Genomic DNA, 14,516 nt, shown 5'->3' with positions numbered 1-14,516 from the left:
TTGTTATATATCCTTTCCTTAAAGTTGATTCTTGACTGAGTAATATTGCAGTATTAAAGCCGCCAACTGATACTACTGAGAATACTGAAAATACTGAAAACAATAACTGTCAGGAATTCTCAGATCTCATAAGTTCTAAGACTTGAGATATCTTTAAAACCCAGAATTATGGGGGAAATATAGACTGCTCAGTAAATAATATTAAGACAACTGGAAAATCTGAGGGAAAGGTTGAACAAAAGCTCACAAGGTATACCTATAGAATTGTTCAAGAGCTCAGAAAAATTTACATATAAAAAAAGAAATCAAGGATCAGCAACCACTGAGCTTCCTAACTTGGTCAAGGGGTCAGGCCAAGTGCATTCCTGGAGATCTGGTTGTAATCTAGTTACAGTTCTGATCTAATCAACGAGATGGACGCAGCGTGACACTCAGTTAAGACTATGAAGTTGTTCTTTGGGGTAGTGACTGCAGTATTAATGAAATCGAGTCCTTGTAGGGTGAGGATAAGCGCCCCAAGGACACCTGGAGTGCCTAGACCTGAGTCAGGCCCTACTGCTAATGTTCAGGTGATCAGAGCAAACGGCCATTCAGCCACTCATTCCGGGAGAATTTGTCGATGCCTACCTAGGGCAGGCACTGTTATTGTGCTCACAGGGCAAAGCTGTTGACTCCAGACAGACCCATTTCTCTCTCTGGGCTCCCACTCTTTACGCCCTTCAGAAGGGGGTCCGCTCACACTGGAGCTAAACTTCTGAATTCCAGCCTCCCCTCTTCCCGGTACAGGACCGCATATGCAAATTAACTTCATCTCCCTACGCCTCAGTTTCCTCATCCCAAAAATGGGGATTAGATAACGGACCTCCAGGCCAGGCTCTCGAGACGGAAGCTGGGCCCTGCCCTCAAGGGGCCAGGGGCGCCTGGGTGTCCCCAGGGATGGGGCAGGGGCCGGGCACCTAGTGGGCGCGTCCGCAGGCCTGGCCCCGCCCCCGGCGCTTGGCGCTGAGTATATAAGGAGACCCGCCCACTCTCAGTAACCATTCCGGTGGAGACCCGCCAGCCAGACGCTCGCCTGCGCAAACGCGAGCACATCAGAAGCCTTGCCGGGGACTCAAGAAGTTGGTTCCCGTGGAAGGAAACACTGGGCCTGACAAAAGGGCCTCGGGGAGAGAGATCCCGAGCGCGCCCCGGGTGGGTCTGCGGCAGAGGGAGGGAGACCGCCGGGCGGCCCGCGGCCACGCGCACAACTCCGAGCGCCCTCCCGGCCCCCGAGGCCCCAAGGGCCCCGCTTTCGTGAGGCGACAGAGGAGAGAAGGACCGGCCGTCGAGTTTCACCAGCTGACTCGGGAGCAGAGATCTTCCGGCGGAGGCCGGCCCCCTCCATCGGCTGCAGCTCCTCATCGGACGCCTGGGGCCCACGAGGCGCGCCAGAGGCCTGAAGGCCGCCTTACAGCCTCACGGGCCAGGCGGCAGCTCGGCCTGGAGCGACACCTGGGGCCACCCCGGGGGAGATGGGCTGCGAGTCGAAGTGAGGGGCACCCACAGTCCCACAGGGACCACCACCGGGTGCGTGTCAAGGGACAGAAGTCCCGGGCTCTGACCAGCCAGAGATCCCGCCAGGCCTTGTGCAGAGAGGAAAGCCCAAGGCCCCTCTCCCGAGAGGGTGCCAAGAAGGGAGAGGAAAGAGAGCGCCGCAGCTTCCAGAAGTTTTCGGCTCCATCGCAGGCGGCTTCAGAGGACCAAGTGAAAAAGCGAAAGCACGAAGAAGACGCGGGGGAAACCCAGCCGGACGAGGACAGGCGGCGTCTGGGCGGCTCAGGCGCGGGAAAGGGGGCGCGGGGCCTGCCGCCCGCGGCGAAAGGGAAGGTGGCCCACAGCCCCAGGGCTCCCGAAGCGACAGTCGGAACTTGGCCCTCGCTGAGGCGGCCCGCGGGCCCGCGCCCCGACGTGGGCGAGGCTCTCCTCACCTACGACCAGCCCCGGGGAAGAGAAAGCGGAGTGCGCACGCTCCAGCCCGGGCGTCTGAGGGAAAAACTGCTGAGGAAAGGGATTCGAAAAGCGCTGGGAGAGCCTGGTTCCCGGATCACCTCAGGCGCGCACCCGCGGGCCCAGGTCGCTGGAGCCGCAGCCCCCCGGGGCCGAGCGTCCTGGACCACGGGCTGCCCACGCTGCCGGGCCTCGCGTCCTTCAGGGCCCGGCCCAGCTCCAGTCCCCTCCCTGCCTTTGAACCGATGTCCTCCTGCCGACTGAAGCAGAGGGCGCTGCCTTCCCCGCAGGACGAGGAGGAGCCTGGGTTTGCAGGCCTCAGGGTGAACTCCAAGGTGCGCGTGTTCTCGGGCTCCAGGTGGGCCTGTCCCTGCAGAATGACGACGTTGCGCCAGCGGTGTATCCAGGTCCTTAGAAATAACGTCGACGGCCTGTTCCGAGCGGGAAGGGTCCCGAGTTGTTCTCGAACCCGTCTTGGAGAGCTGTACACCTGATCAGCTCCATCGCCTAGAGACGTACAATCGTGCACTAGCTGAAGAAACGCATCAGTTGTGGAAGATGCATTGTCACCGCAACTTTAAGAAAGAAAAGCGGGAAGAACGTGAGTCGTGGCGGGAGATGTACCTGAGGCTTCAGGATGCCCGAGAGCAGCGGCTCCGCGCGCTGACCCTGAAGATCAGATCCGCACAGGCCAGTGGGCCCAAGGGCCGGCAAGCGAAGATGATCTTTTTCCACTCGTTTGAAAGAGGAGGAGGAGCAGCTGGCCAGGAAAAAGTCAAGATCATGGCAGCCCTAACCCCCACAACAAGCGGCCATGCTCCCTCTCAGGGCGCCGGTGGCCACAGCTTTCTCCACGTCCCTGGGAAGCCGGCTGGCGACAGCACCAGCTCCACCAGGGCCCGCTTGGCGCAGGCGGCCAGCAGCAGCAAGAAGCCTGCGAAGCTGATCGCCCCGATGATGGCCAAGACCACTAGAGATTTCAGGAACAGATTCTCCCGACGATGAGCCACGGGCTGCCCTTGCAGATTTAATTTGGAAGGTGGAATTTGGACAGTGAGGCTGAGAAGATGGTACTTCCACGGGAGACCGCAATCTTTGGCTTTGCGGAAACTTTTGGACTATGATGCCTGTCGTTTTCAAGTGCTGCCCTGTGAGCCTTCATGCCACAGCAGTCGGGAGTGTGTGCAGGCCCATGTGTGTATACACCACCCGCAGAAAAAGATCTGGACAGACACACACACAGAGAGACGCCAAGGTTCCCCGTTAGCATATCTGGGTGGTGGGAATGTGGTGTGTTCATTTCGTGTACTGTGTTTGTTACTTACCATTTCCTTAACCTTGATTTGTGAATCTGTAACTAACCGCGCATATATGAGCTGTCAATGTATACCACTGAGAACGATAATCGCAAGCATTACCGTTGGGAATTCTCAGATCTGACAAATTCCAAGACTTGGGATAGCTTTAAAACCCAGGACAAGAGGGGAAATACAGGCTGCTCAGCTCCATCAGTAATGCTAAGACGGCCGACTCCTTGTTTCTAAGCGCCCTCTCTGTGAACCTTGCGCGGCAGCCGCTGCCTACCTGCCTGGAGACCGCGCGCGCGTGTGTGTCACGCACGGAAAAGGGTCCGGAAGGAAATAGGGATATGTGCTGTGGTTCAGTTGCGTGTGCACATGTCAAATACACACCTGTACAAATTCTTCGACACAGCAATTTCAATGATAGGGTTTTTATCCTCCAGATATACCCGAGTGCATGCGCGTTCATTAACGCACACGCGTGATCGTGGCATTTGAAGCCACTTTCCCCCAAGGACATTCGCCTGCTCAGAGGCTGAGGTTCTGAGGAGTGCATTTGAAAACCTCACCCTGGTCAGTGTGACTCAGGGGTTGGAGCGACAGCCCACGCACCCGAGGATCGCAGATTTGATTCCCGGTCAAGGGCACGTACCTGGGCTGCAGGTTTGATTCCCGGCCCCCGGTCAGGGTGGATCTGGGAGGTGACCAATCTATACGTCTCTCTCACATCGATGTTTCTCTCTCTCCCCCCACCCCCAGGCTTCCTCCTTTCTGCTCTCTCAAAAAATAAATAGAAAAAATATCCTCGGGTGAGGATTAACAAAAAATATAAATAAATAAAATAAGTAAAACTTAAAGGCACTACAGGTACAAAAGTTAAGAGTCCAGGGCCCAGCAAGATAGGGGACCCTGCAGGACCATAAGTAAAACCTATGAAGGGCTCAGTCCTGGGAATAAGGGCGAAAGAGAAGTTAAGTTGCCCCAGCTCAGTTGCCCATTTTCTATGTGGCCCAGAAAAAAATCTCAATTTCTGAAATTGGATTGAGATGTTCTTGGATTATTTATAACCCCCAGTAGGCACAAGGCAGAAACAAACTTACTAAATCACCTCTACAGGAAGATAACATCACCCTTCATCTCAAATTATTTCTAAAAACAAATTATCAGCTGCACTGCCCTACACAGTCTAAGATAAGAACAGCATAATGAGGAACATCAGTAATAATGACAATTGAAACATCCACATGGGACTCAAGATATTGGAACTATCAGACACAGACTTTAGAAAAACTACTTTAACCAATACCATTTACAATTGCATGTAAAAATCAAATAGGGACAAATTTAACAAAAGATAACTTTTTTGTGGTCTGAATTGTGTTCCTTTCCCCAATTCATATAACCCTGAATACTTAGAAGGTGACTGTATTTGGAGATAAAACTTTTAGGAGGTGATTAAGTTAAAATGAGGCTGTTAGGGTGGGCCCTAATCCAATATGACTGGTGTCCTTATAAGAAGAGGAAATTTGGACACACAAAGAGACACCAGGATTCTCTCCAATACAGGAAAGACAGAGTGACAGAGAACACAGCAAGTAGGTGGCCATTTGCAAGGCAATGGGGGAACCGCAGGAGAAACCAAACCTGCTAATACCTTGAGCTTGAACTTCTAGCTTCCAGAACTGTGAGAAAATAAATTTATGTTGTTTAAGCCACCCAGTCTGGTATTTTGTGATGGTAGCCCTAGCAAGCTATGACAAAAATATAGCTAAGAGAAATTAAAGAAGATACAGTGTTTATAATTGGGAAAATCAATATTGTGAAGATGTTCATTCTTCTGCAAATTGATCTACAGATTCAATGCAGTCTAATCAAAAGCTCAGCAGGCCTTTTTCAATAAACTGAAAATCTGATTCGAAAATTTATGTGAAAATTTATAATAACCAAGATAGCACTGAAACAGAGCTAAGTCAGAGGATTTATGCTATCAATTTTCAAGGCTTAACATAAAGCCACAATAATTAAGATTGTTTGATGTTGGCATGTAGACAGACAAATATATCAGTGGAACGGAACAAAGAATTCAGAAATAGGCCTACAAATATATGGTAATTTGATTTTTTTACAGAGTTGCCTATTTTTTAAAAAGGTGCTAAAGCAACTAGATTAATCCCCCCAAAATGAAGCTTAACCCCCATCTCACATCAAACACACACATTAACTGAAGATAGCAACCATAAATGTCTATGTACCTAGCAACATGGCATCAAAATAAATACAGCAAAAATTGACAGAAGCAAAAGGAGAAATAAGCAAAAACAAACAAACAAAAACAGCAACAAAACAATCACAGTGGGAGAATTTTATATGGATTCCTCAGTAATTGATAGAACAAGAAAAAAATCTGTGCCATATAAAAGATTTGAGCAACACAATTAATAGACCTAACCTTAGAATGTGAGCTATAAAACAATTTTCAACAAGTATCAAAGAACTGAAATCAGTTAGAATATTATTGTGTTCACACAATGCAATTAAACTAGAAAACAGTGTCAAAAAGATATCAATAGATTTCTTATATGCAAGTTATACACTTCTAAATACTTATGGGTCAGAGAAAAATCCCAATAGAAATTAGAAAATATTTGGAATTAAATGAAAATTTAAAAAATGAAAATGCTGCATATTAAAACGTGGGAAACAGGAAAGTAGTGATTGGAGGGAAATTTAAGTCCTTAACTGCATTTGTTAGAAGAGAAAAAAGGTAAAAACATTAATGAGTTAATCAACTATCTTAAGAAATCAGAAAAAGAATAATAAAATAAACCCAAGGAAAGTAGAAGGAAGGAAATAATAATTTTAAGAATGTAAAAGTGAAATAGAAATCAAACTTCCAATAGACAAGATCAACAAAACAAAAGTTGGTTCTTTGAAAAGACTTACAAAATTGATAAACTATTGGCAAGACTGATGAAGAAAAAAAATAAAAATGTATGTATAAAAATAACAAAATATTATGAACAATTATGCCAAAATATTTGAAATTTTAGATGAGATGGACAAATTTCAAGAAAACAAAATATAACAAACTGATACCAAAAAGAAATTTTAAAGTATTGATAATCCTATTGATATGAACTTGAATGTGTTGACTGATTTTTGTGATGGTTTTGTGACATTTTCCTGTTTCTTGTGACCACTAGTGATTTTTTATTGAATGCTAGTCGCTGCAAAAGTCTGGATTTTACTGTCTTCTTTTTAAATGTGTTGAGTTTTATTCTGGCAGATAGTTTAGTTATTTGCAGGTAAGTCTGATCCTATCAAGGCTTATTTTTAAGCTTTGCCAGAAAGATATATCTAAAAGTAGCCTTTATCCTAGGGCTAGTTTAGCTTACTATAGGTCTTTCCCTAAGCTTCATTCATCTTCACTGTATATGTGCACAGCTTAGTATTCAGTCAAAAACTCAGAATTATGAAGCAATATGTTTGCATAGCTCCCTTCTCTCTAGTCTTCCCTCCCAATTCTAACCACCAGAGTTTTCCTGAACTCTACTTTCTGTGTCATCTGCTGCGCTCTGCTTAGATATTACCTCCTGTGCTGGAACCCAATAACTGCTTCCAGGCAGAAGGCCTTCTCTCATGATCACATTGTCCAATGTCTGAAAACAGATTATTCATATATTTAGTCCAGTTTTCTAGCTGCATACAGCAGGAATGATAGTCTGGTACCAGTTACTTTATCATATTTGAAAGCAGAAGGCTATATCAAATTTTTTGTAATGTTTTCAAAATTTATCTGGGTGGTGCGATATATACTTTTTTTGTATTTAAAAATAAAACCTAATGTTCTTTTTACAAAAGAAAGAATGTATATATATATATATACAAAAGAAAGAATATATATATATATATATATTCTCATAGTCTTAGTGGTTTAAAAAAAAACCAAGTCTGCAAGAGTAGCAATATGACATTATTGTCTGATCAGTCTGCTTTTCTCCTTTTTTCTTTTCTTTTCTTTTCTTTTCTTTTCTTTTCTTTTCTTTTCTTTTCTTTTCTTTTTTCTTTTCTTTTCTTTATCTTTATTGTTGAAAGGATTACAAATGTCCTCCTTTTCCCCCATTGATCCCCTCCACCCTGCACCTATCGCCCCAGACCTTCACCACACTATTATCTGTGTCCATGGGTTATGCATATATGCATATAAATTCTTAAGTTAATCTCTCCCCACCCACCCACTCACCGCCATCTTCCCTCTGAAATTCATCAGTCTGTTCCATGTTTCTATGTCTCTGGGTCTATTTTGTTCACTGGGATTTTTTTGTTCATTAGATTCTACGTATGAGTAAGATCGTGTGAGACACTTGTCTTTCTCTGACTGGCTTATTTCTCTCGGCATAATACTCTCCAGGTCCCACCATGCTGTCTCGTAGGGTAAGGAATCTTTTGTTTTACAGGTGCATAGTATTCCATGGTGTAAATATCCAAGAAGATGCTTGATATGATTTCAGTCTTCTTGAACTTGTAGAGACTTGTTTTGTGTCCTAACATGTGGTTTATCTTTAAGAATGTCCCATGTGCACTTGAGGAGAATATATATTCTGTAGCTTTGGGGTGAAATATTCTGTAAATGTCAATTAAATCCATCTGATCTAGTGTGTCATTTAGAATCACTGTTTCCTTATTGATTTTTTGTCTGGAAGATCTATCCAGTAAAGTCAGTGGGGTATTAAAGTCCCCTACTATGACTGTGTTGCTTTCCATCTTTCCCTTAAAGTCCTCCAGCAAAAGCAGCTTGGATGGTAAATGTCTGCCTGAGAAAGATGTCCTCTGCAGTATGGGGGAATGACTCAGCAGCTCTCTGAGCTCTAGTCTCCAAGCCAGCACCCCTAGATTCTCCTCACACAGCTCCAGTCCACTCTGCCCTCCTTCTGCCGAAGCCCAAAGTGAGTGGCTGTACACAAAACTTTGTGCGTTGGCCCTTTAAGAGGTTGTCTACATTTCCAACCATCTCTCCCTGGCAGACAGAAACCCGGCTGCTTTTCACAGCAGATGTTATGTGGGCACCTTTCTCGGTTCTGGCGCTCTGGCTGGGAGGCCCAGCTTGGGGTTTAGACCCCAGAGTTCTCAGTGGGAAACAACCCCAGCTGAGATCGCCCTCCGGACCTTCAGCTGCTGCCTGTGGGAGCCCAGCAGTCCTCTCTGCCTCCACACTTCTATGTGGTCTCCACTTTTCCTCCTTGGTTATGAGGGTGCTCTCCTGCTCATCTGCAGTTGCAGTTGATTATTCAGGGTGGTTTTTCTATATTTCAGTTGTAATTCCATTGTGGTCCTGGGAGAGCGTCAGTGTAGCTTCCACTCAATCTGCAGCCATCCTGTAATGCCTCAGTCTACCTTTCCTGATTCAGGTGCAGGAAGAATGTGGACCAACAGCATCCACAGCATTTGAAAAGATGCCCACAAGGCTGCAGCTGTGCTCAGTACTGAAGTGGTTAAACTTCCTCATGTAAGAGCAGAGCACTTAAATCATAAGAGTTACTTAACATTCAGCTTAGCTTTATGGTGATTTAGAGTTTGTTTAATTAGTATTTAGAACTGCACACTGTTTATAGCTATTGGTATTTCAATAGATGCTTAAATGTTCGAACATTTAAAGTTTAATAAGCCTTAGTTCTTTGAAGAAAAACATTGATGTAATTAAATTTTCAATTATTCTGTTGTTGTTTTTAGGGTCTATGCAATTAATAAAAGTTAAGGCATTTAACAGTACTCATTTAAAAACCTAGTCAACCACTTAACTAATTAGCTAATGCTTATAATAGATATTTTTTAATATAAAAGTCTCACATAGGCAATCACAACTTTTGAAAAGTACATATAATGACACATAAGAATAAATGAAAGTAGCTTTGTTTCAGGATTATTCTGTGTGTGGATCAATTACGGCTTTCCCCAAACCATTCTTATGCATCGATACCAATTACTATTTGTTTGTTTGTTTGTTTGTTTGTTTGTTTGTTTGTTTTAATCATGTGGTCAAATTAAAAACACTGAAGCTATTGTTCTTCAGAGCTTCCTTGCCCTTAGCACATTCTAGAGGATCTTACATGCAAGTTGGAAAAAAGAAAGTGGCAGATGTTTTTCAGGCTGAATGTAGTCTTATTTTAATTAAACACTAAATTTAAAGTGGAATAGGAGAAAATTCTCCATTCCCAGATCTTTGCTACCCTAAGATCAGCAGTAGAATCAGTATTACATAGGAGCTTATGATACATGCCCCACCCCAGAACTGCTGGATCAGAATCTAAATTTTAAAAACATCCCTGTATTTAGTGTGCACATTGAAGACTGCAAAAGCTTCAAAAGCATGATCAGTTTACTAGTCAGAAAAGAAACATGCCAGACTTTACTTGGGTGGAGGGAAGAAACCGACAAAGAAAAATTCCACTTTAATTTCCTAGGATGAAGGTGGTGTGGTGATCTCTACTCATGGCATAAAAGAGGGGCACTTTATCAAGTTTGAGAAGCAGGCTAACCAAGAAAGGCAAGTTCAGATCCTAAAGAACAAGAATTTAAGGGGCAGAAAAAAGAGAAGCTCATAAGGGGGCCAAGAAGTAAAGTAGAACACTAGGAGGCTGGAGTAGGAAAACCAAGAAAAGAGGCATTTCCTGAGGATATCTCAAAACACCAGTACCAGGTTTTGTTTCTGGTTTGGTTTTGTTCTGTTGTTTTGTTTACTACTAGATCACAGGCTTGTTGTAAAAGAATATGACTCAGGAACAGCCAGATAGAAGAGATACGTAGGGCAGGGCCAGAAATGATGTCTACAAGGAAAAAATAAAGGGACTGAGAAGCTTCTGGTGAGCTTCACCACATGGAGAGGAGTTTCACAGTTCTTTCAGAAAGTTTAGGAAGAAATGGCATGGTATATATAGAAAACTAAGCCAAAGAATGAGGTGTTAGTTAAGAGATGATTGAGTCCTGACCCAAAAGTTAAATGAAAAATAAAATATAGCTGTAGTGTACCACATGGCTCAGCTCTGAATAATATTTACATGTTCAGATTAATATAAATATGGAATATTTAATTAACCCCAAATTGTGACAGAACAATCGTGGGAGAATATGGGACGGGAAGTATGGGTGGATGGTAGAGTAAGGGGAAAGGGTGAGGTAGGTAGAGGAAAACCAAATGCTCATTTTCCATAAAAGTGAGAAGATTACATTGGACAATGAAAAATCAAAATTCATAAGTATAAACTTGTTACTTTGAAGAAGCTGCTAAAAGAGGGGAAATTGGTTGTTTCTAGGGAGCAATACTTGAGGGTAGGGTGTGGTAAAGCAAGAGACTTTTGAATTTTGCAGAACTATTATAAGTTTTAACTATGTGTGACATTAAAAAACTAAAACTAAAACAATACATATATATGTAAGTAAATAATTTGAAACAACTATAAAAATCAACCAAGTAAAAAGGAAGTATTCTGGGAATCCTAATACAGGATGTAGATGAGCAAGATTCCTGTGGACACCCGGTCCTCTTTACACTGGTTCACCACATCGCCACACCCACCTCCACCTTATTTCCTTCTCAGGCCCCCCCTAATCAGCACAATTCCTTGCACTTAGATCTCCAGAGATGAAGCCACCAATGAGCATAACTAAATATTGCTCTCTGCACCATCTAGGGAATAAAACAAGAAATAGCCTTGCTGGTGTGGCTCAGTATCCACCTCTGATCCAGGAGATCATGGTTCGATTCCCGGTCAGGGCACATGCCCGGGTTGCAGACTTGATCCCCAGCAGGGGGTGTGCAAGAGGCAGCCGATCAATGACTCTCTCATCATGGATGTTTCTGTCTCTCTCTCCCTCTCTCTCTGAAATCAATAAAAATATATTTTTAAAAAAACAACAAGAAATAAAACTGGGTCTCTGCCAGGTTTTACACAAATTCTATTTGAGAAGCTGTTATGAGCAGGAAACAGATAATATAAATGAATTACAATTAAGTACTAATTTGTATGGTACAGAGTATATAGACTTCAGAGACATGTCAGATCAGAGAGAATGTGCTTAGAGCAGTGAAAGGCAAAGTGGAAAGTGGTGAGGAAGAGCCTGGATGTGGAACTTAGGCCACATCATTGCAGTGCTCTGTGAGTCATGTCAAGGTTTGGGGGTTTTATCCCAAGTGTAATGGAAAACCAATAAAAGGATCCTAGCCAAGGAGTGACAAAATAGAATCCCAGCCAAGGAGTGAAAATTTTTAAGATCACTCTGATCACTGGGTGAAGAATGGGCTGGAGGGAGGCAAAAACCAACAGGGGGAATAGTAAAGAGGCTATTAAAGTGGTTCAGGTAAAATAGTATGGTTGCTTTGGATCAGGGTCATGGCTGTGGAGATACAGATGGTTAAAAACTCATTACAGAAATAGAATCAATAAAATTTGCTGATGTCTTCCTTGTGTAGAGGATAGAGGGGAGGGACTAAGAGGAAGAAACAGCTAAGGATGACTCCCAGGATTCTGGTTGGAACAATTGGGTTGGTGGTGGTTTCACATTCCCAGATGGAGGAAGACTGGAAAAGAAAGGTACAAGTTTTATTTTTTTATTTTTGAAATATGTCTTTATTGATTTCAGAGAGAGGAGAGGGCGAGAGACAGAGAGAGAAACATCAATGATGAGAGAGCCATTGATCAGCTGCCTCCTGCACGCCCCCTGCTGGGGATCAAGCCTGCAACCCCAGCACGTGCCCTGACCAGGAATGGAACTGAGATATCCTGAATCATAGGTCGATGCTAAATCGCTGAGCCACGTGGGCCAGGTGAAAGGTACACGTTTTAGACAGGAAGGTTAAAAGTTAGGTATTGAACAAATTAAGATGCAGATACTTGAGATACCCTACTAAATTGTCAAGTAATCAGTTGATTCATTGTCCTCTCTGTATTCCATCTTTTAGGACACCACATGGGTTTGGGGCTCAGCAATGAAGTCTAGTCTAGAGACAGTTTGGGGGATTGTTAGCATATAAATGGCACTGGAAGTCGTGAAAATGTGTGAGATCATTTAGGGAAGTGGTTTTCAAACCTGGGTTGTGTTCACAGTGCAATTTTCAAGATTCCATCACAGAGCGTTTCTGATTCAGAAAGTCTCAGTGAGGCCCAGCAATCTGCTTTATTAAAAGCCAACTAAAAGGTTCTGATGGCTGGGAGTTCAAGCTCAGATTGGAATGGTTTAAGCATAATCCAAATATGAGGAAGTAGCAACAGAAGTAGCCATTTTTCTCCCAAAGTTGGAGAGAGAGAGGTTCTTATTGTTGGGGGTGGCATCGGGGAGCAATGTGGGGTCAAACAGAAAGTTACATTTCTTTTGTATTGTTAGTTTGGTGTGTCGTTTTTTTTTTTTAAGGTGGGAGACACTAGAGCAGTAGTTCACCTTCTGAACTTTCAAAAAAGTATCAATGCACAGGCTCCATCCCAAACCAGTAAATCAGAATCTCTGCAGGTGGGGCCCAGATAGCAGTTTTTTTAATTTTAATTTTAATTTTATCTTCCCTCCTCCCCCAAGCATTGTTTTTACTTCCCCAGTGCCTGGCATAGAGTATGTCTTCAATTCATGTTTGTTGTTGTAAAAAGTATTGCTGGCTAGTTAGCAGATGATGTAGACCACAGGAAACCACTGCACGAATTGTGAAGTTTATGTAATCCAATTTCCTTACTTTCAAATGGGGGAAATGAAGCCCGAAAGGGGAATTCCTAAAGTCCCTCGGGCTTGTAGTGGCGAATCAGGACCAGAATCCGGTATCCCAACTTTCAGGTCACAGGATTTCAACAATCTTCATTTTGATCGCTCCGCAAACCTACTCACCAATGAAGACTCAGATTGTCTAACAATACCTCCCCCTCGGCACCCCATTTCCTCAGTCACTAACCGCCTGTGCCTTCCCTTTCATCAAACCCATAGTCACTCACAAACCCGCCTCCGTCCCAGACCCATCCTCTCAGCATCAAGCGACCGCCTCTAGCCCGGCGCCGGGACTTTACCGATGGGACCTAGAGGCCCTCCCGGCGCTGGCGCCGCTCGGCGGCCGACTCTGCGCCATAGCAACCGGTGACGCATAAATCGGCCGGCGGCAACAAGGGGACAGGAGTTTGGGGTACAGTTCTGTTTTGCATTTGCTTTCCTTACCGCTTCCCGTGCCTGATGCGTGACTTTTAGGGTCTGGTAAGAAAGCTCCATCAGAAACTGTGTTAGGGCCGGAGAGAAGAGAGAAAAGAAGCCACTTGCTGATCTACCGGTAAGTACATCCAAGAAAGGCAGCTCGGCGAAACCTGACGCTTAACCAGCCCGCCCCTTACAGGATTGGCCAGAGCCTAGACAGATCAGCCAGTCACTGGGCAGAGATGGATTCTTTATCATGCCAATCAATGATAAAATTAGCATGTTTAATCCAGAGCGTTTGCCAGGCGCTGACCAATCAAGAGACCGAGAGAGGATGATTGGCAGGGCTTGGGGCGGGGGTTGCAATTGTTTTGAGTCTTTTAATTCTGTCTCCATAATATGCAAGCTAACCGAAATTTATGTATCATCGAATTTGTCCTTGATTTCGGCAGCTGTTCAGGCCTTTGTGATTCAATCCTTATGTTCCTAAGACCCTACTTATGACATCCCTTCTTCTCTAGGGCCCCCTCTCCCTCCCCATTAAACTTAAGATTTGGTAGTTCCTGCTTTACTTTGAAATTGCCTATGTGTGGTCCATTTAGGCTGAAAAAAAAAAAAAAATCTGCTGTGGACTTTTTTGTTTTGTTTTGTCTTGTTTTGTTTTCAGGGGCATTCTAGGATGCAGACTGTGTATCAAACTTTTCCTTCTCCTTCAGTTCCCTCCACATCAGATTTATTCTCATTAGAAAGGGACAAATATGGACTTTACATTTACCTCTGCTCCATTTTCTTCATGTATTTTAAAAAATATATATCTTTACTGATTTCAGAGAGAGGGAGAGGGAGAGAGAGAGAGATAGAAACATCAATGATGAGAGAGTCATTGATCGGCTGCCTCCTGCCTGCACCCCACTGGGGATCCAGCAGGCAACCTGGGCATGTGCCCTGACTGGGAATCAAACTGCAGTCTCCTAGATCCTAGGTGGATGCCCAACCTCTGAGCCACACCAGTTGGGCTACCATTTTAATGTCCATGGGATTTGTAGTGATGTCCCCTTTTGTTTCTGGTAT

At 44.3% G+C, this 14,516-nt stretch overlaps 1 protein-coding gene across 1 annotated transcript in view; it reads right to left on the bottom strand.

Moving 5' to 3' along the window:
* KATNAL2 (katanin catalytic subunit A1 like 2) overlaps window positions 1–13,585 on the bottom strand; it is a 59,650-nt gene extending 46,065 nt beyond the window's left edge. Inside the window, exon 1 of the mRNA XM_087819079.1 lies at window positions 13,473–13,585. Within this exon, the coding sequence (XP_087675205.1) occupies window positions 13,473–13,523 (51 nt within the window). The 5' untranslated portion in view covers window positions 13,524–13,585. The remainder of the gene's footprint in view (window positions 1–13,472) is intronic.
* Window positions 13,586–14,516: the final 931 nt, after the last annotated feature.

The sequence above is a fragment of the Miniopterus natalensis genome, chromosome 7 (genome assembly GCF_054644295.1).
Source record: "Miniopterus natalensis isolate mMinNat1 chromosome 7, mMinNat1.hap1, whole genome shotgun sequence".
Classification (NCBI taxonomy): Eukaryota; Metazoa; Chordata; class Mammalia; order Chiroptera; family Miniopteridae; genus Miniopterus; species Miniopterus natalensis.
This window is presented reverse-complemented; position numbering and strand designations above follow the sequence as displayed.